Raw genomic sequence first — 24,555 nt, 5'->3', positions numbered from 1 at the left:
CTTTGTGTCTGATGAGGCCTGTCTGACCGAAATGCCAAATTTATCAGCAAGAAATATTTAATACTTATGTACTGTTTTTTGTTTGTTTTTTAAATAAAAGAAAAACAAATTAAATCTACCGTCATCATCACAAAGTCTCCATGTATTATTCTGAGCTGTATATGTATATAATAATGTATATAATATAATATATGTATGTATTTGTAATAAATCAAAGCTTTTTAAAAGTGGAGTGGAAACGGAAAGCTTGGAACAGCAAAATGATTCAGATTCATTTATAAGAAACTTCCACCTTACCTTTGACCCGACGGGTCAGAAGACAGACTGCTGACATGTTTTGATCCTCTGAAGTCAACCTGCTCCAGGACAGGCAGAAACATGGCGTAACCTGCAATGCAAAGACAAGACAGGCAGGAGATCATGTTGCAGAACAGCTTCCACATTCCCCCCAAAAATGAGGGGGAAAAACACGATGTAACAGAAGAGGAAGAAGAAGATTTCACCACATTCAGCACACTGTCCTTTCTCAGCGTCACCACCTGCCATTAGGAATCCAAGTTGAATGTATTTATGGTCATACTTCCTCACCACATGCTTTGGAGCAGGTTTCAGTCCCACCATCACTTTTTCATTTCAAAAACCAGTCACTGCATCTGAAGGAATGTTTGCAAGCTAACAGTGTCAAAAACATGTTTGCCACGACCTGATGATGTGTCGTGATTTGGCGTGGTAATATTCAGAAACTGTAACTTTTCCATTGCTTGAGTGTTCCTCCTGAGTTGAAATCCTGTCCAGATCATCTTTGTATTCTTTTTAAAATATATATATATTTTTTGGCCTTTTCAAGTTTATTTGATAGAGACAGCTGAAGATTGACAGGAATGTGGGGGAACAACAGGAGACATGGGCAACAACATGCAGCAAAGGGCCACACCCCAACATCTTTGGGAGAAAATGGAGGAAATCCAAAAAGTCTGTGTAAAGGCAATTCCGAGATTTCTTTCAAAATACATTAAATATGTTGGAAAATTGTTGCTGAAAACATGTGAAAAGACTCACTTAGAGTTAGAGGTTCAAGCTGTTTTCAGATCAGGATTTTGTGGGCGGTCCTGGACGGTAATAACACTTTCTCCTTTGGTCTGATAAACTTTAATCTGATAAATGGATACATGCTAATACCAACATGTAGGCCCGTATTGATTTGGGAATCAATATGATGGCAGAAAAAGTTAAACTGATCAAATGGGATGGTCATGGTCGTCATCGAGCCCCAGTTTTTCGAACCCATATTTGACACCATAAAAACTATGTGACGCTAGCTATCAGCGGTTCCTGTTTGTGCAGTGTACCCACTGATGTACATCACTGGATTACTTGTTAAAAAAAAACTTGTTGTTAAAACTTGTTCTGTAATGTCTTTTTAGGCAAGCTCTGAAGTCTTGTTCCTATGTACATATTTAGTTTATTTGTGATGGATATCCTCGAGAATATTAATATGTTTTTCATGTCTGTGTGCTCAGATTTGACTCTGAGGAGACTCAAGTTTTTCAAGTCACACACTGTATTGTCTTGCCTCCACTTAAACTCTTGCACACCCCCTGATGAGGCTTCTGTATTGCTCTTTTGGCTTTGTCCTGCAGAATGTCCATGTCCATACAGCCCATATCCTACAATTTCCCGATGATTAAAATGCAGACCGGAACAATGAGTTAAATTACAGAGGAGCACAGTGAATATTTCATTCCCCACCTCCTCCTGTAATGTTAATCCCATTCGAGTGGGGCTTAATTAGACGTTATTTAAACTCAGTGGTTCTTTTCTTCCTCTCCATGTGTGGAAAAAAAAATCTCATTTATGTAGACCAATACACATAAACAAGTCCAAAAATAATGGTCCTTATTTATCCAACCTCACTGATGGCCCATTAACTGTGAACAAAAAGATGCACACTGCTCATGATGTTTAGGCTCCACTGTAGTGTAGTGTGATAATCCAGAGGATGCTAACAGTGTTACACTTATTTCATGGTGAAAAAACAACACATCGCTGTCGATGATTATGTGTTGTTTATTCTTGATTTAATACCTGATATCAGTCGAGAATGTTTAAGATATTGTTCTCTCCCAATAAAGAGCTAGACTAGGCGGATGAATGTTATGAATGTATTATTCCTGCAAATATGGTGACGGTGTGTTATACCTTATGTTAGATGTTGTACTTCCAGGTGGTGAGAAAGTGAAATATCAGGTTTTTACCACATTGGGGTGAATCTGCAGGGGAAAAGGTGGAGTTAGCAGTTTTATGGACTTACTCACCTAGCTGTCAGAGTTGTCGCGACTGAGTGATTTCTGTTGCGTTGATGACAGAATTCCTGAGAATTCCATCCAATTGGTTAGTTGTCTGATTTGTCCTCGTCGTTATTTGCAGTTTTGTAGAGCTGTCAACATCATTCTTGTTTTATTGTTTCTCCAACAGGAGTTGGATTTGAAGGAGTTTAGTGACTTGAACCAACAACAGTGTTCAACAGGAATCATGGTAAGTAGTGGAGGTAGTTGATCTTTGGGAATATCATCATTTCAACAGTTGAAATTCTGCCTGTTCTGGACGTGTTAAGGTCGACAACAACAACAACAACAAAACATCATCCAGTAAGGGTCCTTAGGCAAGACCCCTCATGATATATCAGCCTACCTCAGGATGAGTGAACACGTCGCCCGGGTCTCTCATATATATATATATATATATATATATAATATATATATAATATATATATATATATATATATATATATATTATATATATATATATATTAGATATATATAATATATATATATATATAATTATATTATATTATATTATATATATATATAATATATATGTTAGATGTTGCTAGATGTTATGTATGTTAGATGATTCCTAAACAAAAAAGACACCTTATATATATATATATATATATATAATCTATCTATATATATATAATATATATATATATAGGGGGAAAGGTGTCTTTTTTTGTTTAAGGAATCCTTAAATGTGCTAAGCATTCAATTGTCTTTATCAAATATAAAGACACTATTATTGAAGGTATGAAATTGAATAACCTGTGTGTGTTATTGGCTGAAAATCTTCCATTGGTCAAATCATTTGCTTATGATGAGTTACTGGTGACATCACAGTCTCAAGTGCTTTAGTGAAGATCTAATGATCAGTATTAATTAGAGGTAGGGGGTGGTAACTTGACATTAACATGGGATCCATGTCTGTTTGAGAAGTACTGAAACAAAGTTTCTCAGTACTACTTTCAGTACGTGTGGGATTGGAATGTTCTGTTTAATATCAGTTAAAAAGAAAGAGACAGAAACAACAACAATATGGTTTCCCTGTTGTTTGAAGAGTCCATCTGGTCCAGGATCTGTATTATTTGGCATTTCATCGAAAACATTATGGAGTTCAAATGAGGTTAGAGTGAATCCAGAAAATCCATTTGATCTTTTAATAAAAACGTCAACATCATTTTGGTCGGGTTCTTGATTTGAAGCATAATTTCTTGTATAAATTTTGAAATGAGTTATTCATTTCTGCATTCCTGTATAGAGGACTTCCAAATGTTAAGTCTCAATCTAAATTACCCAAACAGCTACATAAACAGATCCCAGTACAAACGCAAAGAAAAAAAAAACAGAACTGTAATCCATGTTCCTCGCCTCGAAGTTCAAGTTTAAGTTCAACTTAAATGAGTTTAATCTGTGTGTGTGTTTCAAATAAATTAAGTCAATAATATCAACCCATGTGTCTTTCTTTGTCATCATGGCGTGTCCTTTCATTGATGTATTATAGAGCGTTTCATAAATAAATAAATTCTCCTCGTTCATCATAAAAGGTGATGTGTGTCTGCTGTTACATATATGTCTTGCACAGCTCACCAGTTACTCAGGTTCAGCTTCACCTGACAGATTGAAACAGTTCCTCTTCCTGAACAGTGAACTTAAATGACTCTGTAGTAAAAGTCAAATTTATCACATTTTCACAGAGGCTGCACTCATCACTCAGCGGTGCTTCTGTTTTTGTCAAAGTATCTGCAAAGTATTCAACATATTAACATGCAAACTGCACTCTGATCATTGTTTAGGCCCATGTGTGCACTGCATGACTGTCCTGAAAGAGGGATCCATCCTCAGCTCTTCTTCCTGAAGTATTTTTTAAAATTCTATGACTGCAATGATAGTCTGACTGAAAAGTATTATAAGCTAATAAAAGATCTGACATATTATAGTGTGTTTAGCTAAGAGGCCTCTTCTGACTGGATAGATCTGTGGAGCTCTTTAAATAACCAGAGAGCTGAAACCAAATCTGGACATGTCTCTGTGTGGTACTTTGGTTATTTCTAAGAATACATTACGCAAGTCTTTAACATACTTAAGGCTCAAATGTCCAAACTCACTGGAAAGCTCCGTTCTGTCATTAAAATACACGTCGTATTGTCTTCCCCAGTTGTTGATATTGATGTCTGATCTGGTCACTTTCAGGTTTCTCTTTCTTGGCGAGGAGAGTTTGTTCAGACAGACAGCATCACACTGACATCTAGTGGAAAACACACAGAGTGAATCTGATTTCTTCAGGAGTTGAAGGAGAACATGGAGGAAAGTCACACTTTAACATGGATACTGCAGCTTCAAAAAGTCCTCAGAAACAACTCTTTAATGGAAAATATGTAGCAGCATTTTATTTAAAAAGTCAGATAGAAATCTTACATTTTGGTGGTGGGGGAAAAAAACAAACTGCAGGTTGGGATTAAAATAAAAGTTAAATACAATCAATATTTCAGCTTCTGAAGCCTGGTTGGTTCACTATCCACTTCCATGTAGGTAGCTGAGCTATTGGTCCCCAAGCAAAACATGGCCATGTTTTGTCCAATAAAATGGCAACAGTAGAACCAAAAACAAGAGCAACAAACTAGCTCATATATACACACACACACACAGACACACAGACACACACACACACCCACTCACCCCCTCCATCATGCAAAGCCCACTTTTATAGCAGCACATAGAGCCAAATGTGACTCTAGAAATAGTTTTTTGGGCAAATGAGGCCACTAACAGATTTAAAACAGCAATCACCACACACACACACAAACTAAATTACGTAGAGACTCCATAAAATGTCCATTCGATTTGGCCTCTGCATAGAAAATAAAAACGGCAACCACTAAATGTAGGTGTGGTTGGTAATTAATGCAAGCAATGGGTACAATGCTGTTCAAAAAAAACAAAAATGTCCTCGAGCCAAGTCATCCCGTCCCAACCCAAGTTTCATCCATTTTCATCCACACTGGAGGAAAGTTTCCTGTGGGCGGGGGGGTGGTTGGACTATTCGCTCACTCTGTGTCTCCCCAGTTTAGCCAAAGTCAGTGCGTGCATCCATTACAGAGACATTTAAAAGCATCTGGATCCAAAAAAAAAAAAAAAAAAAAAAAAAAAAAAAAAAAAAAAAAAAAAATCAGCATGACTTTGAAAAGAGAACATTTTCAACAATGCATCCCACCGTAATCCAATAATTCATACAGTATGTGTACTGGTACTGCAGAGTCGACACATCCCAGGTGTTGTAATATAAAAACTAATTAGGATTTTCTGTTGTCTTTGTCAGTTTCAGTGTGTTTGCTTCGCTACTGTGGATCAGGCCACTGTGGGGATGGTGTACGCATTCTTGGCCTGATTTTCAGCATCGTGGCGTCCACTCGTACCAGCTCTTCGGTTTTCTCACTGCTCAGGGGTGGAGTCAGGACTCCTGACGGGACAGGACAGTTGTTGTGGTGCTCCAGCTCCACGTCCTGGTAAGAGTAGGCCTTGTCCTGCAGACAAAAACAAATACGCAGATTAAGTGTGGGGTCAGCAGAAAGCAGAAGATGGCAGTTATTTTCATTACAATACTTTCACTCACCAGCCATGTGATGTATGCAGCGTGGGTTTGGATGTTGTGCATGTCATCTGCAGGGATTCCTGGGAACGTCTTCATAGGTGTCCCACCGAACTCCCGCAGTGCCATGGCAAACGGCACCATCCACCTCACGCACTCCTCTACCTCCACCCTCTTCAGAGCTGCACAGACAGAAGGACAAACAGTGATGAGTCAGGGCAACAGAAACTAGGATGTTCTCATTTAATTTTTGCTCAAGAAGAGTAAATCTCTCATTTGGAGAAGTTTGTTTTGTTTACCTGAGACATTTTCCACCAGCTCCAGAGAAGAGAAGTGAAACAGGGCTGAAGCAGCGAGGATGCCATTCGAAAACTCAAGGCAACGCATATCTAACATACACAGGTCCAACAACTAGGGGAAAAAAAAAAAAAAAAAAAAAAAACAGAGAAAAGAATGTGTAATTAAGCATCAGAGCATAACTTGTTCTTAGAAAAAAAGAAAGCATGATCATCATCTGTGATTTTTAGGCCAATATATGCTTATGACAGGTTGTTGGGAGAGAGGGTGCTGCTGACCACGATAACACTAAGACTGGCCAACAACATTGTCTCTGAGACCAACCATGGCTGAACAGTGAATAGAAATCATGACCGTCAACACCAGAGAGACGGGGTACCACGATTTAACAAGATAATGGAGGTTACCCACAGATCAAGTTCACGTTCAAGGACTAAATGTTGTCTCCTGGGTTTGAAATGTTACATTAAACATATCCACCTGTGTTCTGACAAAGTGTTCTCATCTTTCCCTTTCCTCTGCTCCATGCTGGGCTACACTTCTCATCCTGCTTTGCCAAACCAACAGGTTAGTCATGACCTAAAACCAATGGAGAGACACTGAAAGGCTTGGCTTCATTCACAACAACATTCCTGACATTTTACCCAGGTGTTGAACAACAGTAGTGTGTGATACTATTAAGCCCAATTAGCCTACAAGTATTGCTGATTTAAATACTTATGACTGACACAGTTAAAGAGTTGAACTTTGTTTGTTACATGCTGCCGACTGTTTGTAGAAACTAGAGCTAGAGTTTTACAAATATCTCTCTGTAATACTGATTTTATTAATCAAATCTTAAAGAAACAATTAAAGCATCCAGATAACTCTGCTGTGAATCACACTGTCACAGGTGAGACGGACACCAGGCTGTGGTGTGGCTGAAACGTTAAACAGAACCGTGCACATCTGGTCGAAGCCTCATATTTCTGTCATTTGATCAATAAGTACATAACAGATATCAATTTATTATTAAAAAAGAAAACAACAACAACACACCTCTGCGATCTGTGTGAATGTAGCCTGGGGGTATCTGGGGATGAGCAGCTCGTCTGTCTCTTTCAGGTAGGCCACCTGCATGTACACATTGAGCCAGGAGACCGGAGTCTGTGGGCTCAGACTCCACTTCAGCTCCTGTGTGAGGAAAAGACAGAGCAGACAAGCTGTTGGTGTTTGGCTTTTTTTTCCCCCCCAGCTTTGCAAAATCCAGATAAATTTAAATACTTTTCGGACAAACGTGCTCTAAAATTAAGAGTGTGTGGTCTTCACCTTCATAATAATGATTTCCATACTGAGAATCTCATCTTCAGTGCAGGCTTCGTCTGTCACATAGGCAAACTGGTGGACCTTGGGAGGATACATCTCCTGGAAGAAGATGGCAGAGCATTAGAACAACTAACTCACAATGTTGTAGAAGAAAAGGGGCAAGGCAACAAAGACAAAGACACACACACCAAAGCCCACAAAGAACTACAGCCTTCTTTAAAACCGGGGATTTGGATCATCCCTGTGTGGTCCAACCCTTCTCACCTCGACTTTAGCAGCGATGAAGAGACAGGTGATACCGATGAGCTGCAGCGTTGATTTGAACACGTTTCTCTGTGTGGCCATGAAGCGGTCAAAGTAGTCCTGAGCGAGGTGGTACGTCTCCCTGTGCAGCTTGTACACTTCACTCACCTGAAACACAAACAGAACATCACGTGACCTTCCATGACATCAGAACGTATCCATGCGCAGGTTTGCATATATGAAAATATGAAATGGGCATTAAATGGTATCAGGAAGTTCACAACAGTGACGGAACAACATTCCACCTGAAGCTTGTCTCATGGAAAATCTTTGTTGCACTGATTGGAACAGAGCCATTAGTATCTTTGCTGATTCCATACGTTTCATAAAGAGACACAACCAACAAAAATTCAGAAGTGGTTAAAAGCAAGGAAGGAAACTTTGTGGTGGGTTAAGTGTTAATCACGTATGTGTCTGGCCACAGCTCTTAGAAATGTCACTAGCTGCTGTGAATTGTTTGTTAGTTTTTTTAAACCTGATTCCTGTTTCCTGGTACAGACTCTGTTTGGAGCCCATTTAGTCTCAAGGAAAAACAGGTCAAGGATTTTTTAACCATAAAAATTTCCAGAGTTTATTCCAAGTGACAAAGAAAGAGTTCAGGTCACGGCTCTGGTTGGAATTTTGTGGAGCTCAAAAGCAGGGGGACCTTTCTGTCTTCACTAAAAAGTAGTGAAACAGCAGTGATATGTGTAGTAGTGGTTCTGGAATGGACATGTTTTTATATCTACATATAAAATATGGAAGAAACCCTTCAGTCAAAAGATGGTACAGACCTCCATGAGCCAGTCCAGGAGAATTGCCCTCATCTTGGGCTGCAGATGTGGATGGTTCTCCATCATGTGGACGTCCCTGGTGTAGGTTTTATCCTTCTCCAACATGTTGTTCCATACCACATCCTTACTGGCCCAGCTGATGACAAAACAGAGGGACACAATGGTAACTCTTGACTGCAAAGCTGTACCACTTAGATTTAAAAGTATGATTGTCCACAGACAGACACATAAACCACAGTAAACAGAAAACAATGCAGTTTCTACAAGGCTGTATTAGCTTTAGTTAAGGGGGAAGTGACTGAAGGTGAAGGAGAACTTTAAGCTGTAACGACTGTAAATTAATTCATCTAAGATAAGTCTAGGCCTTGTTGCCTGGGCATGTCTTTAACCTGAAACCCATCAGTATGTGTTTGTTTACAAGAGAGAGAGCACGGGTAGCTGCAGGATATTGAGCCTAACCCGAGAGAGTCAACAACACTCACCACAGTGGGGGCAGTGGGGCGCAATGCACAGGCGTCGTGAATATGTTGGTAAAGTTATAGTGGGGGAAGCCTGCATTTATCAGGGACACTGGTTGGTCTTCTTCCTCATCGGGTGTGGGGATCCACCTCTGTGGACTCGTGTAAACGGGATCAGGACTCCATCCAGGCTTCAGAGGAAAAGCAGAGAGGTCAACACAAAGAAAATGTGAGGGGACAGACCCGCAGACACATTAACAGAACCGAGGGCCCGGGTTAAGGCTGGCATACGTTTAGCCACCAAGTGTTAAAAGATCAAATCAATTTTATTTGTATAGCCCAAAGTCACAAAGTACATTTTGCCTCAGAGGGCTTTACAATCTGTACAGGGGGTGACACCCTCTGTCCTTAGACCCTCGGTTCGAGTGACACAAAAAACCTTTAACAGGGAAAAAATGTGGAAGAAACCTCAGGAAGAGCCACAGAGGAGGGATCCCTCTCCCAGGACAGACAGACGTGCAATGGATGTCACGTGTACAGGACAAATCAACACAAACATATTGTACAATTACAGATAAGCAATCCCACCTCACAGTCCCGCTGTTTCTTCTTCGTCATCTCCGCCACCTCATAGTCATCATCCACATCGTGTAAATACTAAAAAGGATGGAAGATATTTGACATGATATCCAGTTAAAATGAATTCCCACTGCTGATGAAAGTTTGTGGAAAACAAACTAAACCCTAACTCCATTAATAACACAATATAAGCTGCATGATCAACCGTACTTTTGTGAATATATGCGATACCGGTTTGATATTTTCATTATTCAATGAGAAACATAGCCACAGCTGAAGGCTTGTGTGTGTAAAGGGCCAGTTTAAAAGCCTGCAAAGCCTTTTCAGACTACTTACAATGGCAACATCTGCCTTCCTCTTTCTCGGTTGTACTGTAGTTTCTCTGGGCGCCTCGGGAGCGACAGTCTTCGGTTGTGTCTCTTCCCTTTAACGACACACAAAAAAAGAAAGTTGAAAGAAAGCATGAAACATTTGAAGGAGCCTCGATTTGATCCAAAAAATAAAAAATAAAAAATAAGGTCACATAGCTACAGGCTAACTACCCGGATGGCTAAATCAAGTTGTCGTCACTCTTTTGATTGACGCGCAAAATCAAAAAAAAAAAAAAAAAAAAAAAAAAAAAAAAAAAGGATGAAACTCACCGGTTACCCCGCATTCTCCTCAGAGGTCTGTGCGTCCTTTTCCAGAGTAAACCTGTGAATGAGAAGATTTTATTTTATTTTTTTTGGGGGGGGTTTAAGAAAACACACACTAACACACTAACACACACACTCCCAACCCCCACACTGAACTCCCTCCTTCTGACAAAGCCCAGCTCAGCCTGGCGCGGGGAAATGGAAACAGTACGCGATGTTAAAAGTCGCCAAAAAGTGCCACAGGACGCACGCATGTTCCTGAAATCAACAAGTGTCACACAGCAGACGTTATATTAACTGTCCAGCTTGGTTATTTGGTGTATTTTTATTTATTTATTTGTTATTTCCCTCTCTAACACTAACACTTGGGACAGCTGGCTTGCCCCGCATAATGGCCGAACAAGCAGGGCGCACAGCCTGTTTTCCTTTTTCAATTCAAAACATTTAACACCGACACCGAGCAGCCGGTTAACACGAACACACACTTTTATTTATTTCATTAACCACACTACTACAACAACTTTAGCTTTTTTTTGCTAAAGCAGCAGCTCACTTCGACGCGGTGATTATAAAAGGAAAAAGTTTGAAATGTTTCCATCCGGCTCACCTCAAGTTTCTTGCCCTTGAAGTTCACTCTTGTCTTGCAAAAGGAAATAAAAAAAGAAGTGCACGTTGTGTGTGAGTTCCTCTGTTGTTCGGATTCAGGAGGTAATCTGTGGATGCGTGTGTGTGTCCAGGCCGGTGGGGCTACTTCCTCTGAGCTGGCGCCTTGTAGAGAACAGATGACTGCGAGCATCAACGTCAGGGAGGAGCGCATTTAACTTGGCGCTAAACCTTCGAGCCTCTTTTTTAAAAACTAACTCCAGCTCCATTCACCAACAGCTTTGCACCTATAGAGCGCGCACATGTTTAACGCTTAATCCTTTTATTGCTGCTGAAGAAAAAAAAGGCAAAATAAAGTTTATAATAAAAAAAAACACCGGTGGAGGCGTGTCTGCCGCCGGTGACAGCTGCGGGGGCGGAGCTTCCCAAGAGGAAGTGCCCGGGCAACCGCGTGGCTAGTCCTGTCAGATGTAAACAAAGCACTGAGTGCTTTGGATTAAACTCGAAATAAAAACATGACAAGACAAAAGTGTGGTGAGATCATCGTGCCATATCGGTCCATGGACTCCAAACGTGGCTGCAAGTCGTTGTCACCCTGGGCGCGTCTATTATTTAGCAGAAAATGAACTATGTTAGCCCGCGGATGCTGCAGCCAGGCGCACATAATGTCACATATCCCCCATTATAAAGCTTTGTACACACACACACACACACTGTCTGCACTGATATATGCGTTTGGATCCTGCACAAGTTTCCTGCTCTGTTCTCGATATAGATTTTAAAAGATTTAGATCGATTTTTTTAACATGACCTTTGACCGGTCACGTGGTCCCCATGTTTCGAAAGACAAAAAAGCAAACAAACAAAAAAAACAGAATATTTCCTCTCCATGGTTTCTTCACACACACACACACACACACACAAACGGGAACATGAAGTTTTTGGAGCTTTTTGGGCGAATGAAATCTGTGGTGATTGGAATGGTTCATGTTAAAGCCTTACCAGGTAAACTCACCTCTAAAAGTAAAAGTTACTTAGGCTACTGCAGTACTTTAAAAATACTCCTGTACTGAGAATGTTTCTTAGGTAAAAGTGGAGTTTATTTATTTAGCAAAATGTAAAAAGCAGAAAAAATGAATGTTATACTGTTACATAGGCCCTATTACATTATTACAATATTTATGCCTGTACGTGAATGTTGATGTAACGCTTTGCTGTTCCAAGTGGTCTTATGTGAAGCTTAGTTAAACTTATTTACTGGTGGGTAGTGTAATCTATAACAGAGAGTATGCAGAGTAACTAACTTCACTGTCAAAGTGGAATGTAGTGGAAACAATTCAAGTAAAAGTAGACTTCCACTTATAGATAGATAGATAGATAGATAGATAGATAGATAGATAGATAGATAGATAGATAGATAGATAGATACTTTATTTATCCCAAGCTGGGAAATTACAGTGCAGCAGCAGCATTACACACAGTGGCAATAGACAACATAAGAATAAAAATATAAGAGAAAACTATACATAATAAAATATCAAATAGCAATAATAAATAAAATATATTGTACAGAGGTATACTGTATACAGCAAATTGGCAGTGTTGTGCAAAGTAAGGGGAGAAATGTGAAGTGACTGTGAATTGAAAATTGTAAATTATGACCTAGCTGTTATTATTATACAGTGTGGTTGCATGTGGCAGGAAAGATTTCCTGTATCTGTCCCCACGACAGCAGAGCTGTAGGTCCAGTGTGTCTCTATTTACAAAATATGGCAAATAAAATATGTTTTCATTGCTGTATAATCAGGTCAGTTTTTTGTTAGAGTGAGACTTTTATATATACAGACACTGTGCGTCCACTGTAGTTTCTCCTTCACACTGTATTCTGTACTCAGTGTAACTGAGGTTCTCGTCTCTCTCAGGCACCCCTCTGGGTTGTATGAAAATGTCCCAGATCACAGAAGAAGCATGCAAGGAGGCAGCAATCTACCGCGATGCAGGGATTGTAAGTTACAGTGTGTGAATGCCTTTTAAATCTGAAGTCTTTCCAGGTAACACCATGACCTGTAAACCTCTCTTTCAGGATGGTTTAATCATTGAGAACATGCATGATATCCCTTACTCCTTCTCTGTGGGCCCTGAGGTGTGTGCCTGTATGACTGCAGTGTGCACCGCTGTGAGAAGTGTCTGCCCGTCCATGCCGCTCGGAGTGCAAATACTGTCTTCTGCTAACCAGCAGGCCCTGGCCATAGCTCTGGCTTCAGGTTCAGTCTTTACACCAATTACGTTCTTATCTACCTGTAAGTCAGACTTGCGATCAGTTAGCCACATATGACATTACAGTGTCGCTGTATGTTCCCAGGTCTGGATTTCATCAGGGCTGAGGGTTTTGTCTTTTCTCACGTGGCGGACGAGGGCCTCCTGAACGCCTGCGCCGGAGACTTACTGAGATATCGTAAGCAGATTGGAGCTGAGCATGTGCAGATCTTCACCGACATCAAAAAGAAGCACAGGTGAGATTGTCATCTGTACAGTCTAAAGAAACCTGTTGAGCCACTCATATGCAAGAATGACCTGGATGCATATTTGACACTTTATATCTCTGAAAGGAACTGTAGCAAAAGAAGAGTGACACATATAATTTTGGGTTAAGTCGACAAATGTTAGTTATTTATAGGTGATTTAAGGCCATCTTTTGGCAAATTTAAAAGGTTCCACATATTTCACATGTTTTTTTTTTTTTGGACGTTTTGATATCTATCAAGACATATTTGTGGTTTCAGTACCAAAAAACATATTAATATATCTTTATATCTCCTCTCTCACACATGTCTCTGGAGCTCAGGTCAACCACAGGTAACAGATTGTAGCCTTTTCGGATGGTGGGTCAAGGTTGGGCATGGGGCTGTAGTTGTGACATCAAAACCATACCAAAGTCCTAATGGCTCAGTTTCTGAGTACGGGCTGTGTGCTTTGTGTGTTTTCAGAGCCGTTTCTTGCTATATGTGGACTATGCGGATGTATAGGGCCCTGCCGCATCATCAGGGGGCCAAGCTGCAAGTTCAGCCTCCATATATTTTGGGAGAATTACTAGTACTTGTCTTTATTATAAATTATTAAAAGTTTTTTATAGGTTATAAGCAGCCTGTCATACCTGTTGGCAGATGCCACTTACTGCATGACAGCCCAGCCCAAAGGTGATTTTGACTTGATTACCCCACAAACACAGTCACAGCCTCCCTATTATAGCAGCTTAGCCTTGCTCATAAGCTATAAAAAAGTTTACCGTTTTGGATTGGTGGTTATAAAAACCACCAATCCAAAACAGTAAACTTTTAATGTCACCTGTTTTCAAAGTTTACCATAAAAAAAAAACAGTTTTCATGCTGCATCTGTTGCATTTATTAATGTACTCTACCTGTTTTCCTCTTATAATGTATCAGACTGTTGCATTGCCACAGATCATCTGAAAAGGTTAGGAATATCTCCCTCACAGTTTCAAATAGCATCTTGCAAAGGGCCCCCAAACAGTTAGAAACGGCCCTGAGTGTTTTCATACCTTCACAGTATTTATATAGTAAGTAGTAGTTTTATAATCAAAAAAGGAAATCTCAATATGTCTCTTTTCAATATGGGACCAGAGGTTAAATCCTTGTCTCTAAATTGGTCATTCCTTCTCTCTGCACGTGATTTACCCAACTGTTCAGATTTTGTTTCAGTTTTATTCCCAACCAGTGTGTGTGTGTGTGCATACTGTATGTGTGTTTTCCAGCTCCCACGCCCTGACATCAGACGTGAGCATTGAAGAGACGGCGCATGCTGCCGAGTTCTTCCTCTCTGATGGACTCATCATCACAGGAACGGCTACAGGAGTGCAGGCTGACCCGCGGGAGCTCAGAGGTTATTCTACACTCATGGTGCCATATGGTGCTGCGACGAATGCTAGCTTTGATCGCACAGCTTGACAATATGGGCAACAGTGTATATTACAATCATTTTAAGTCACTACCCTGTCTGTCCACCAGAGGACACCTTCACCTATAGGACAGCCCATGGGAGTTCCTGACACTCAGACCAGTGATCAGCAGTATGGCACCCATCCGAACATTAGGTCTGGCTGCACTGTGGCTCAGTTTAAGAATGTAGGATATGCACACCCACTCTGTCTCTGCCTCTCTCACATATACAGCAGTATATAAGTATTAATGGCCTTTTCATTGCGTGTTACTTTATATGTCTCTACTACATTCCAGTGGTGGACTGTAACTACATTTACTCAAGCACTACACTTAAGGATGCACTCATCAATATCTTTTTACTTTATCGGCCGTGTGGAGGGCATCTTACCATGAAGAGCAGAGTCGTATATAATAAAATGAAATGAAATTCATTTAGCTGCTTCAGCTGCAGGGTGCTGGTATTGTGCGTGCTGGCTAACTGTCACACAATATATAAACAGAGCCAGTGTTAATGTTATTAGTGATAACTGTGCTTCTCCTACTATGACAAGTCAAATGTCTGCAGTGAAAAGGGGCCTGATAACAATGAAAGAAATGGATGATGTGTAACGTGAATGTTGTCACCACCCCACAGATGATTATCGTCTGATTCTGCAGTTGCTCTCAGTCCTCCAAAGCCCCTTTTCACTTTCACCGTTCTGATTTTACAGTCCATAACTCTACAGTTTTCATTCTGTTTTCAGTGAAAAGCTCTGATAAACCCACAGGTCCACTCACTACACAGACAGACAAAGTTAGTGACTAGCTGGTGAACACAGTGGAACATTTAGCAGTTTCATGTCCAGATATTGAGTTGAAGGAGGAGACCAAAATGGAGCTAAAAGGACAGCAAGTGGAAAAACACACATGTAGACACACTCCGTGTCTGCTCGTTGTATAAACAGGCAACTGAAACTAAAACCAGAAGCTATGATTTTATGTTTTAATTCTAATTTCATGTGTGTGCTGGAGTTAGCGTATGTAGTGTACATATGTAGATATATAGCAGAATTGGCATATCAGCTTAATAAGGTGTATAATAGAGACAGAACTTTCTTCTTGTATTAATTCTGGTGGCCCCTGTGGACAAAAGTGGTAATATTTCAGTTTTGTTAACTTTAAGAGGAATCTATGAATAACTCTATAGTATACTGCATATATATTAAAATACTGCTTGTTTTGTTATATAAGATAGATAACTTCATGTTGTAAATAAATAAAAAAATATTCTGAAAGGGATCAGAAACAACTTATATAATGAGTATCAGCACTGTTAATACTTGACTACATTCAGTTGATGCTGCTTCTGTACTTGATCCTGCCATAGTTTGAATACTTTATATATATATAGATATAGATATATTATATAATATATATATATATATAGATAAATATATATCAGCAGCAGCTTAATCAGTAGCCAAGGAGGCTTTGACGGAAGGCACTAAGGTTTGTATCTGCTCAGGGTCACTGGGTCTGAGATCTGGACTATGTCTCTCTCATAGCAACACCAGGGCTTCTATTTTAGGCAGAGTCTCCAGCAAGACATACAAGACCGTAAACACGGGAGTTAAACAGGCACATAGCCTGGATTCATGCACATGAGTGCACTGTCAGACGAGAACAAACACACACGCACTTTACCCAGCACACATGCACACTCTCTTTTTCGTTCGTTCTGGATCTTACATGTCAGTGCGAAGGTTGGCTTCTGTGTCCAAAGGTTACTATTTGTATCACAGCCCCCCACCCCCCGTCTCACCATCATGACGGACAGTGTGGGTGACATTCAGAAATCTGTCCCATGGATTTGTGTGACTATAAACTTGTGTGTGTGCGTGTTTAAAAACAACTGCTGGTTCTTTGCTTTCACAGACGTTTCCCAGTCCGTGAGCATCCCAGTGCTCATAGGTTCTGGAGTGACCCATGACAACATGGAACGATACCTCGATGCAAATGGGATGATCATAGGTTCTCATTTCAAGGAGGGTGGCCACTGGGCCAACGGAGTCGACCCGGAGCGAGTGAAGAGGTTTATGGGAAAGAGACGTGACCTTCTAAAATGACAGGCTTTCTGTCATCACCCTCACCGCCTTACGTGTTTGTAATGCCACAATAAAAACAGCCACCAGCTTAAGAAAACAAGATTTATTTGCATTTTTTTGTACATTTTATAAATAAGCACAAATAGAAAAACATAATATTCAACTGTATTTACACTCGTGAGTCTAAAATGAACAATTTGTGTCACATGAAAAAGTGAGTACCTGCTGGAAAGTACGAAATGGCACACTCCATACAAAATGAACAGTGGTTTGTAATTATTCCTCAATTAGGAACAAATGGAACCTTTATCTTTCACAAATCCTCATGTTTTCACACATGAAATCTGTACAGGTCAATGTGATATAAAATCAACTTTTAACACACTCATCACAAGAACTTCTAAAGCTAAGGCACGTGATATAAAACATACATGAATAGAAACAAAGAGGAAACCAATCCAAGCGTATCATAATCCACCTGCATCATAATTTAGAGCAGGTTTGAATTTTTCAGACTTGGATCAGTGTTTACCAACACCTTTAAAATAACACACACACACACACAAACACACACACACCTCCAGCTTCCTACAGGCCCTACCCCTACTTATATCTAATCAATCTAAAAACAAGTCAAACAGCTCAAATGTTGTCATCTGATAATGTACAAAGGCTTTCATACGAAAGTAACTGTGTGTGTGTTACTGATGCTTTCCCAACCCAAGTCATTCATGATGTCAGAGATGAAGGTTTGTTGTTTTCAGTGGCTTCAGACATGAGAATTACAGTGCAGGTTGATGTATTAACAAATGCATATAAACGTGTGTTGCTGTGGTTCATTTGGCTTACGTTTGATCATTTCACTGCAAAGAAAGGTGAGTCTCATATGCTTCACCTTGGTGGATATGCAGAATTAACTGTGTGAGGTGAAAAACCTGAGGGCTTTAGAATCAAGGCACTGTGCTGCACGCTGGGCTATGGTGGAGGCAACATGAGACACACCGCACTCGCAGTAGGGTTGTTGTTCAGTAGTTGTAGAGACGCTGGCAGGGCTGCTTGAAGTGGCCGTAGCGTTTCTCTGCCGGGGAGAATCGCGTCTTAGCCAGGTTCTGCCTGTGAAGGGCCCGGTGGCTCAGCTTCTTCCTCTCAGCCTGGGTCCTGGCTCTCTGCACAGCCAGCAGCTGGATGTTGCAGGGTAGAGGAATTCCCCAGGCAGCCAGACACCAGGATATGTGCCGCCTCACTGCCACTGGCCTGGATACACACAGGAGAGGTGTTACAGTATGTGATGATGAAATATAATATGAGAGAGAAGTTTCACTGTACACCAGCTCTGTGTGAAAACCAGTTAAATTTAGACCCTGGAGGTGAGGACGCTCATCGTGTCTCGGAGGTTAGTTTAGGATTAAACTTTCATTACAGTTAATATGAGCACTGGGATTAAGACAGACTGTCAATACATATCATCCATCCCTAAAACAGCTGGAGTGACCCAAATCTTGACCGTGCCTCAGGACTTCTTATCCTTTGAAGGAATAATTTGCGTTTGATTAAATGTGCGGTCAGACAGCAGATGGAAAGTCATGTGTCAACCTGTGGAGGGCTGTCCCCTAAACATCAATGATTCCAATCATCAGTCACAGAGCTCCCAAGCAGTTTGAGGCTCACGCTTGTTTTAGGAATGGATGACAAGAGACATCTTCATTCATCACACAAACTGATCAAAGTGATCAGTGGTTATTCGACCTCAAGATCCAAGACAAATGTGTGTGTTTATAAGCTGGAGACAGAAATGGAAAGTAACCTGGAGATGTCCACTTCGTCTTCATCAGAGCCAAGCTCGTCCTCTTCCTCCTCCTCCACTCCACTCATCCCGCATCTCATCTGGTAGACAGACATGCTGGGGTGCTCAATCAGCAGGTTCTCCAGTGGGTCCACCTGGGGGGCTGACAGCGGCCCGTTCTCTGTACAAAGAACATCACAGCTCAACAGATCAGCTTTCATCCTGCACCCTCACAGATCCATGGGTGTGAATTACACTGATGTACCTCTAGCAGATAATATCTCTCACCTGGCAGATCCACAATGACCCATTCTCCCTCCTCGAACTCCATTAGCTCCTCAAAAGTCTTGTCTGCTGCCTCAAAGTCCTCGCCAGCGTTCCCGAGCAGCTGAGAAAGAATCTTTCCAATCATCTCGATGCTTCTATAGCAAATCTGTGAATGAACAGCAGAACACGGCTGAATTACAAGAATGCGTGTCAGTGAAAGTTGCGTGTCAGCTGAAGAAGTTGATCCACTTGAACCTCCTTCCTGCTTGTGCAAATTATAAACTGGCTCCCCCTTGAGGCTGTGTCAGTGAACACACCACTGACATGCCCGCTCTGCATCAACAACCACTTCCCTTACGCCAGCAGAGAAACCTGAGCGGCTGAGCTGTTACGTGGCTGTGACGTGGGGTCGGTTTAGAAGGGGAAACAGCTGAGGGAACAGGACGAACGATACACACTGATATTATATAATCTGTCATACTGGTTTAGATTCCTTCCATAAAGAGGGGAACTTTTATTTGTGCCTGCAGCTCTTTGACCTTTTGTCCCACACTGCTCACCCTGGAACCATTTGTTATTCTAGCATGATGGGGGAACTATTTCAACACTGTTGCAACACAGTTTGTTTGGAAGTCCTCAGTACAGACTGCCTTAGGTACCACAACATTACATATTATGACATAAAAACACATTTCAACTGTGAAACCTTACTGTGACAAATAAGTGAAACTAGTCACTAACACACTGGCTTCATGTTGTTTACTTATCAAATCTTTATGTCAGAACAATTGCACAAGACCCATTTTCACCTTATCTGTCAAAGACATCATCATATATATCATAAAATATATTACACACAGTGATATATTACACATTTATTACGCGTTTGGTAGATTTCTGCTCGACAACACAGACCCATAAATAGACCCGTGTTTCCCCGCCTGTGTCTGGATGCCTGTTTGTCAGACAGACACTGTCCGCTCACCCACATTACTGCAACAAACCCTGCCCGTGACATAATCCCTGCAGCCCGATGACAGTCACATAGACTGTGACACACTTTACAACAGCGAGTCCAAAGAACAGAGGCTGCAAACATCACACAGCTATGAGGACAGGAGTCAGAGAACAAAAGACAGATAAAACCTGAGCCCTCCTCACAGGACGCACACTCTGCGTGATGCGTGGAGATTTAAATTTGACTCACCTGGTCAAATCAAACGGTGTCTTGTCCTCGGGTGTGGTCGGTGCACGGTCACGATCAGCCTGTGCTGCTGTTCTTCGCAGATTGTTTTGATCTCTGAAACTTGTTTATCGGCGAGAGAGCGCTCGCTGTGTCCTGAAACGTCACCAGAGCCCTCCCCGAGGAGGCGGGGCGAGCGTGCCCGCTGCGTCATATGTCAACAAACCCGCTTTGTGTTGTGCACAGCACAGACATATATACACACATAGACATATACACACAGACATAAATACACAGACGTATATACACAGACATATATACACAGACATAAACACACAGACATATATACACAGACATATATACACAAAGTAGAGCGCAACCCTTAAGTTGCAGAGTGGCAACACACGGAAAAAGCTGTGCAAGAGTATTCTTTACCAAGGTTTTTAACTTGGAAACACATACACAGAGACTGCAATTGTATAGCTGTATAGATATGTATGTTCATCAATGCCCCCCGTGTATCAATGTATCACATCAATGTGCACCCCCCCTCCGTGTGTATTTTTGATATATTCACACTGTTTATACTGCTACATCTGCACTGTGAATATCTTTTTATATTTGTCATATTTATATTTATTTAGCAATAAACATGAAATATCACATCTACATTTCAGGATCTGGTTATTATAGACACTGATTAAATGTTAAATATAAATATTTCAATATTTATCATCACAGTAACAGTGTTACACACATTAGTAGCTGTAAACACTCAGCAGGTTTGGTGCTTACATAAGGAGTAAACATTTATAATCATCACTTTAAAAGTTACATACGTTGTTTTTGGTGCCTGTTTGTTTCCCAGATATATTAGTGTGTGTGTGAATGGGTGTATAAGAGACATTAACTTAAAGAACTTTGTAGAAAGGCGCTTTATGAAGTTCAGTCCATTTCCTTGTATTAGTTTACGGGGCAGATCTGCCACATCCAATATGGCGGACAAGTTAACGTATCGCAGCAACGGACCAACCTGCTCAATGAGGCGTCTATGTATATATGTCTATGATGTGACTTCTCAAAATATCTCAGAAGAACGTACTATATCAATATAGACACAACATGGCGTTGTGTATGTCTCATTGGTTCATATGTAGCGTTATAGACACAGTATGTCGGTGTCAGTGTGTTTTCTAGTGATGTGTCGATCGTGAACGAGCCGGTTCAAAGAGCCGGCTCTTGTCCACTCCTGTAAATACAATTAAAACAATTGGCTACAGCAATTTATTGATATTAGAAAATGTAATTCTTACTTTTAAATACTTCAGTACAAAGGATGTATTGAATATATATATATATATTAAGATTATTATTTTGGCCTTTTAAGATAGGACAGCTGTAGATAGACAGGAAGCAGGGGGCAGAGAGAGGGGGAATGACACGCAGTAAATTAGCCGTCCGATGCAGGATTCGAACTGGGGCCAGCTACAGCGAGGACTATAGCCTCCACACACGGGGCGGCCGCTTAACCCACTACGCTACCGACCGCCCCCATATTGAATAATTTAAGTGATATAGGTGTACACATACAAATCACAAGTCAAAACAGCGCTAGACTATTAAAGGTATAACTGGGAGCCGAAAGAGCCGACTGCCAAAAAGCGATTGTCTGCCAGAATCTGATTTCTGGCCACTTGTTTTGGCCAAATTTGTAATAATTACGTAACAACAAGTGTTAAACTTTTGAAGACACATACCTTTGCTATAATTACATTAGAATACTGTGTATCTGCATATTATGACTGTTTAATCCAGAGCAAAGCAGACGTTTTTGCGCTCCCGCGGCCAGAAATCAGATTCTGGCAGACATTAACTTTTTGGCACAACTCCGGCTCTTCTTGGTGATTTGAGTTAAATGATGTGACTCACTAAAAAGAACCGAAGTTCCCATCACTAGTGTTTTCGTTGAAAATAGTTATCTTGTCTCAGCAGTATGTTGTGAACTCTCTGATGTAGCTTTCCCCGAAACGGAAGTAGAACAAGCCGCCAGCCCCGTCACAGTGCAAAGGTCTGGAGTTTTTAATAAAAGCTGAGATACATGTGGAGATTAAAAAAGAAGCTGTAATAAGGATCTGTAGCGGACTGTGCGTGCTGGGACGAGAGCTGCGGGTAAAGTGTAACACAGGTCTTATTATGTAACTCTTATTATTTAGGAAATGACCCCGGAGGAGCTTGAAGCCATGTTCTGTGAGAGATTAAAATAGAAACTATAAACTTTTTGAATTGTAATCAAAGCACAGCTGATTAACTCTGTGGATCCATGTTTGTTTGTTTGTTTGTTTGTTTATATTAGTTAGAAAACTAACCACATTTTAAAGAATGTTCTTCAAACCTGAAAAAAAAAAAACTTCAACAGTTGTGAACTGTGGGAAAATCTCAATTATCTGATCATGTATTTGTTCACTAGTTTACATTGTTCAGGTTATGTTGATGTAAAAGTAAAAGTGAAACCACATTCACAACGTGCTGCACCTTTTAGTGTCTCCTCCATAGTTTGTCATCAGTCTAGTTATTTCTAATGGGCTGACGTCACATTAACACACTATATGTGTTTGTATCTGACTCAGGAACAGCTGACAGAGCAACATTGTCTGAAAAATGTTGAAAAAATACCATTTAAATTTAAAGTGTGTAATTTATTAGTAACCAGTCACCGGCTCTGAGGTCCCAGGATCACTGTGTGTGTCATTAGTTTAATTTCAAAATCAGGTTTTCCCTCTAGTCGTAGGTGTAAAGATGGGTTGTTCTCATTGTTTAGGTAAGATCTACCTACAGTAGAGTTGACTGTCCTCTCTCTCTCTCTCTCCTATCACTCCTATCAGTCTGAACTCTGGCATGGCTCCACGAATAGATGATGTCATGCGTCTGTGCTGTGAAATATCGGCTCATGATCAGATCAAGGTGGCGGTGAAAAACTCAACCAAAGGAGCGATGGTGGCCGGAGGAAGTGCCTTCGTAGGAGGGCTACTCTGTGGACCTCCAGGGATTGCAGTTGGTAAGATCACTCAGACAAAAAAACAACAACTCAGGAATATATTGACTGTAGCAGCTTCTTCTTCTGATAAGTAAAATATGTGATGACATGAAGCTGAACTGTGCCCTGTGGGGAAGCAGGTGGAGGAAGGCCAAGAAAAACTACCAGGTGAATCATTCCAAGAAACGAAACGGTTCTCATTTAACAGGACTATGGCCCTGTTGTAGAAACTGTCCCTACTGAAGCCCATCAACACTAGTTCCTATACACATTCAACATAATGTAAACTTACTGAATCAAGTAATGTCTAGAGGCCTTTAGCCCCTACTGGGTTGGTTCCTTGATCAACGCAATACACACTGGGGACAGTGCAGACTCGTTAATCAAGTCATCTAGAAACATCTACCAGCCGCCTCGTGTTCAGGCCTTGGTCTTGTGACTGTCCCTTTGTTTACTTGACTTGAACTTCAGGTCTTAATGCAAATACCCCTCCCTTTGTTACCTACCCCACAGTACCTTCCCTTACCTCTGTTCCCTACTCTTTGATCTGCGTTGTCTTTCTGTATAAAAGTGCTCCATTTCATTTGCTCTGGGTCAACTCACTGGCTCAGGTACGTTCTGTGACTGTCAGTTCACCACCACAGCAAACTGACCCTTTACCCTGCCTCTCTGTGTCTGTACCAGGTGGTGCGGTCGGTGGTCTCTTGGGCAGCTGGATGACCAGCGGACAGTTCAGGCCTATGCCTCAGATCCTGATGGAGTTGCCTCCTAACCAGCAGAAAAAGCTCTATGACGACATTATGGCCGTGTTAGGTAATCTGAACTGGATGGACGCCGCCCAGCTCGTTGCACTGGTCATGGGCAATGCCACTCTCCAGCAGCAGGTCACCGCTACATTACTGAACTACATCACAAAGGAGCTCAGAGCAGAGGTGCGTTATCAGGACTGACAGTACACATGGACTTTACGAGGATGTCGAGTCTGCTAGACATATTTTTGTATTTAGTAAGTAGGAAACAGTCACCACAGACAGCTCTCTGTGTTATTTAATGATGAACAGTGATGACTCTTTTCTTAAAATAATGTGCCTGGACTCATTTATACTGGATTACACTTTAATCTCTTTATACCCACACTCTGTGTCAGGGTGTTTCAATATACCTCTGCCTATGACTTTCATATCAAATAAACATTTGAAGCTATTGTGATTGATTGTTTTACTTCAAGAAATAAAAAAAATATTAATATACTAGTTACTCTATGTACTGTGGTCTATATTGCGTAAGCTCATATTTTGTTCTTACTTCTGTGTGTGTCTCCTTTGGCCTTATTCTCCTTGTATCTACAGACCCTTTCCAAAAAATTAGAA

General features: G+C 40.9%; 4 protein-coding genes across 6 annotated transcripts; 2 read left to right on the top strand and 2 right to left on the bottom strand.

Moving 5' to 3' along the window:
• Window positions 1–4,696: 4,696 nt before the first annotated feature.
• ccne1 (cyclin E1) lies at window positions 4,697–11,065 on the bottom strand. The gene is made up of 12 exons (XM_010733953.3): window positions 10,880–11,065; window positions 10,279–10,330; window positions 9,974–10,061; window positions 9,647–9,715; window positions 9,083–9,249; window positions 8,601–8,736; window positions 7,789–7,935; window positions 7,528–7,623; window positions 7,258–7,392; window positions 6,222–6,333; window positions 5,947–6,104; window positions 4,697–5,857 (listed from the first exon to the last, which is right to left on the bottom strand). The coding sequence occupies exons 2-12, from the start codon at window positions 10,290–10,292 to the stop codon at window positions 5,672–5,674; spliced, it is 1,308 nt and encodes a 435-aa protein (XP_010732255.2). The 5' UTR covers window positions 10,293–10,330; window positions 10,880–11,065; the 3' UTR covers window positions 4,697–5,671.
• Window positions 11,066–11,300: 235 nt separating this feature from the next.
• Window positions 11,301–17,397, top strand: zgc:162297 (uncharacterized protein F13E9.13, mitochondrial). Of its 3 annotated transcripts, none has more exons than XR_002042853.2 (7): window positions 11,301–11,880; window positions 12,798–12,880; window positions 12,959–13,139; window positions 13,238–13,388; window positions 14,648–14,775; window positions 14,901–15,017; window positions 16,749–16,853. XR_002042853.2 is itself a non-coding variant. In XM_019274046.2 (7 exons), exons 1-6 carry the CDS (start codon window positions 11,682–11,684, stop codon window positions 14,939–14,941), a joined length of 783 nt encoding a protein of 260 aa, XP_019129591.2. In that variant the 5' UTR covers window positions 11,301–11,681; the 3' UTR covers window positions 14,942–14,986; window positions 16,749–16,846. The 3 variants fall into 3 exon arrangements, 2 of the variants coding, with proteins under 2 accessions (XP_019129591.2, XP_010732256.3); XM_019274046.2 differs by having other exon boundaries at window positions 14,901–14,986; window positions 16,749–16,846; XM_010733954.3 differs by lacking the exon at window positions 14,901–15,017 and having other exon boundaries at window positions 16,749–17,397.
• Window positions 17,007–20,329, bottom strand: si:ch211-260e23.9 (tumor protein p53-inducible nuclear protein 2). The gene is made up of 4 exons (XM_010733955.3): window positions 20,176–20,329; window positions 18,990–19,134; window positions 18,723–18,882; window positions 17,007–18,172 (listed from the first exon to the last, which is right to left on the bottom strand). The coding sequence occupies exons 2-4, from the start codon at window positions 19,111–19,113 to the stop codon at window positions 17,944–17,946; spliced, it is 513 nt and encodes a 170-aa protein (XP_010732257.1). The 5' UTR covers window positions 19,114–19,134; window positions 20,176–20,329; the 3' UTR covers window positions 17,007–17,943.
• A 1,829-nt stretch (window positions 20,330–22,158) lies between these two features.
• Window positions 22,159–24,438, top strand: LOC104921432 (protein C19orf12 homolog). The gene is made up of 3 exons (XM_010733956.3): window positions 22,159–22,320; window positions 23,034–23,206; window positions 23,870–24,438. Exons 2-3 carry the CDS (start codon window positions 23,047–23,049, stop codon window positions 24,133–24,135), a joined length of 426 nt encoding a protein of 141 aa, XP_010732258.1. The 5' UTR covers window positions 22,159–22,320; window positions 23,034–23,046; the 3' UTR covers window positions 24,136–24,438.
• The last annotated feature ends 117 nt before the right edge of the window (window positions 24,439–24,555 follow it).

Source organism: Larimichthys crocea, chromosome VIII (assembly GCF_000972845.2).
Source record: "Larimichthys crocea isolate SSNF chromosome VIII, L_crocea_2.0, whole genome shotgun sequence".
NCBI lineage: Eukaryota > Metazoa > Chordata > Actinopteri > Sciaenidae > Larimichthys > Larimichthys crocea.
This window is presented reverse-complemented; position numbering and strand designations above follow the sequence as displayed.

Bases quoted from the DNA above. Each gene is read 5' to 3' on its own strand.
- zgc:162297 (XM_010733954.3), top strand. From the start codon at position 11,682: ATGACCTTTGACCGGTCACGTGGTCCCCATGTTTCGAAAGACAAAAAA. The intron at 11,881-12,797 runs GTAAACTCACCT...CGTCTCTCTCAG, and splicing joins TCATGTTAAAGCCTTACCAG to GCACCCCTCTGGGTTGTATG. The intron at 13,140-13,237 runs GTTCAGTCTTTA...GTATGTTCCCAG, and splicing joins GGCCATAGCTCTGGCTTCAG to GTCTGGATTTCATCAGGGCT.
- si:ch211-260e23.9 (XM_010733955.3), bottom strand. From the start codon at position 19,113: ATGATTGGAAAGATTCTTTCTCAGCTGCTCGGGAACGCTGGCGAGGAC. The intron at 18,883-18,989 runs GTGAGAGATATT...TTCTTTGTACAG, and splicing joins GGTCATTGTGGATCTGCCAG to AGAACGGGCCGCTGTCAGCC. The intron at 18,173-18,722 runs GTTACTTTCCAT...GTGTGTATCCAG, and splicing joins GACGAAGTGGACATCTCCAG to GCCAGTGGCAGTGAGGCGGC.
- ccne1 (XM_010733953.3), bottom strand. The intron at 9,250-9,646 runs GTGGGATTGCTT...TTTCCTCTGAAG, and splicing joins AGAAACAGCGGGACTGTGAG to CCTGGATGGAGTCCTGATCC. The intron at 7,936-8,600 runs GTCTGTACCATC...TTTGTGTTTCAG, and splicing joins TCCTGGACTGGCTCATGGAG to GTGAGTGAAGTGTACAAGCT.
- LOC104921432 (XM_010733956.3), top strand. From the start codon at position 23,047: ATGGCTCCACGAATAGATGATGTCATGCGTCTGTGCTGTGAAATATCG. The intron at 23,207-23,869 runs GTAAGATCACTC...TGTCTGTACCAG, and splicing joins ACCTCCAGGGATTGCAGTTG to GTGGTGCGGTCGGTGGTCTC.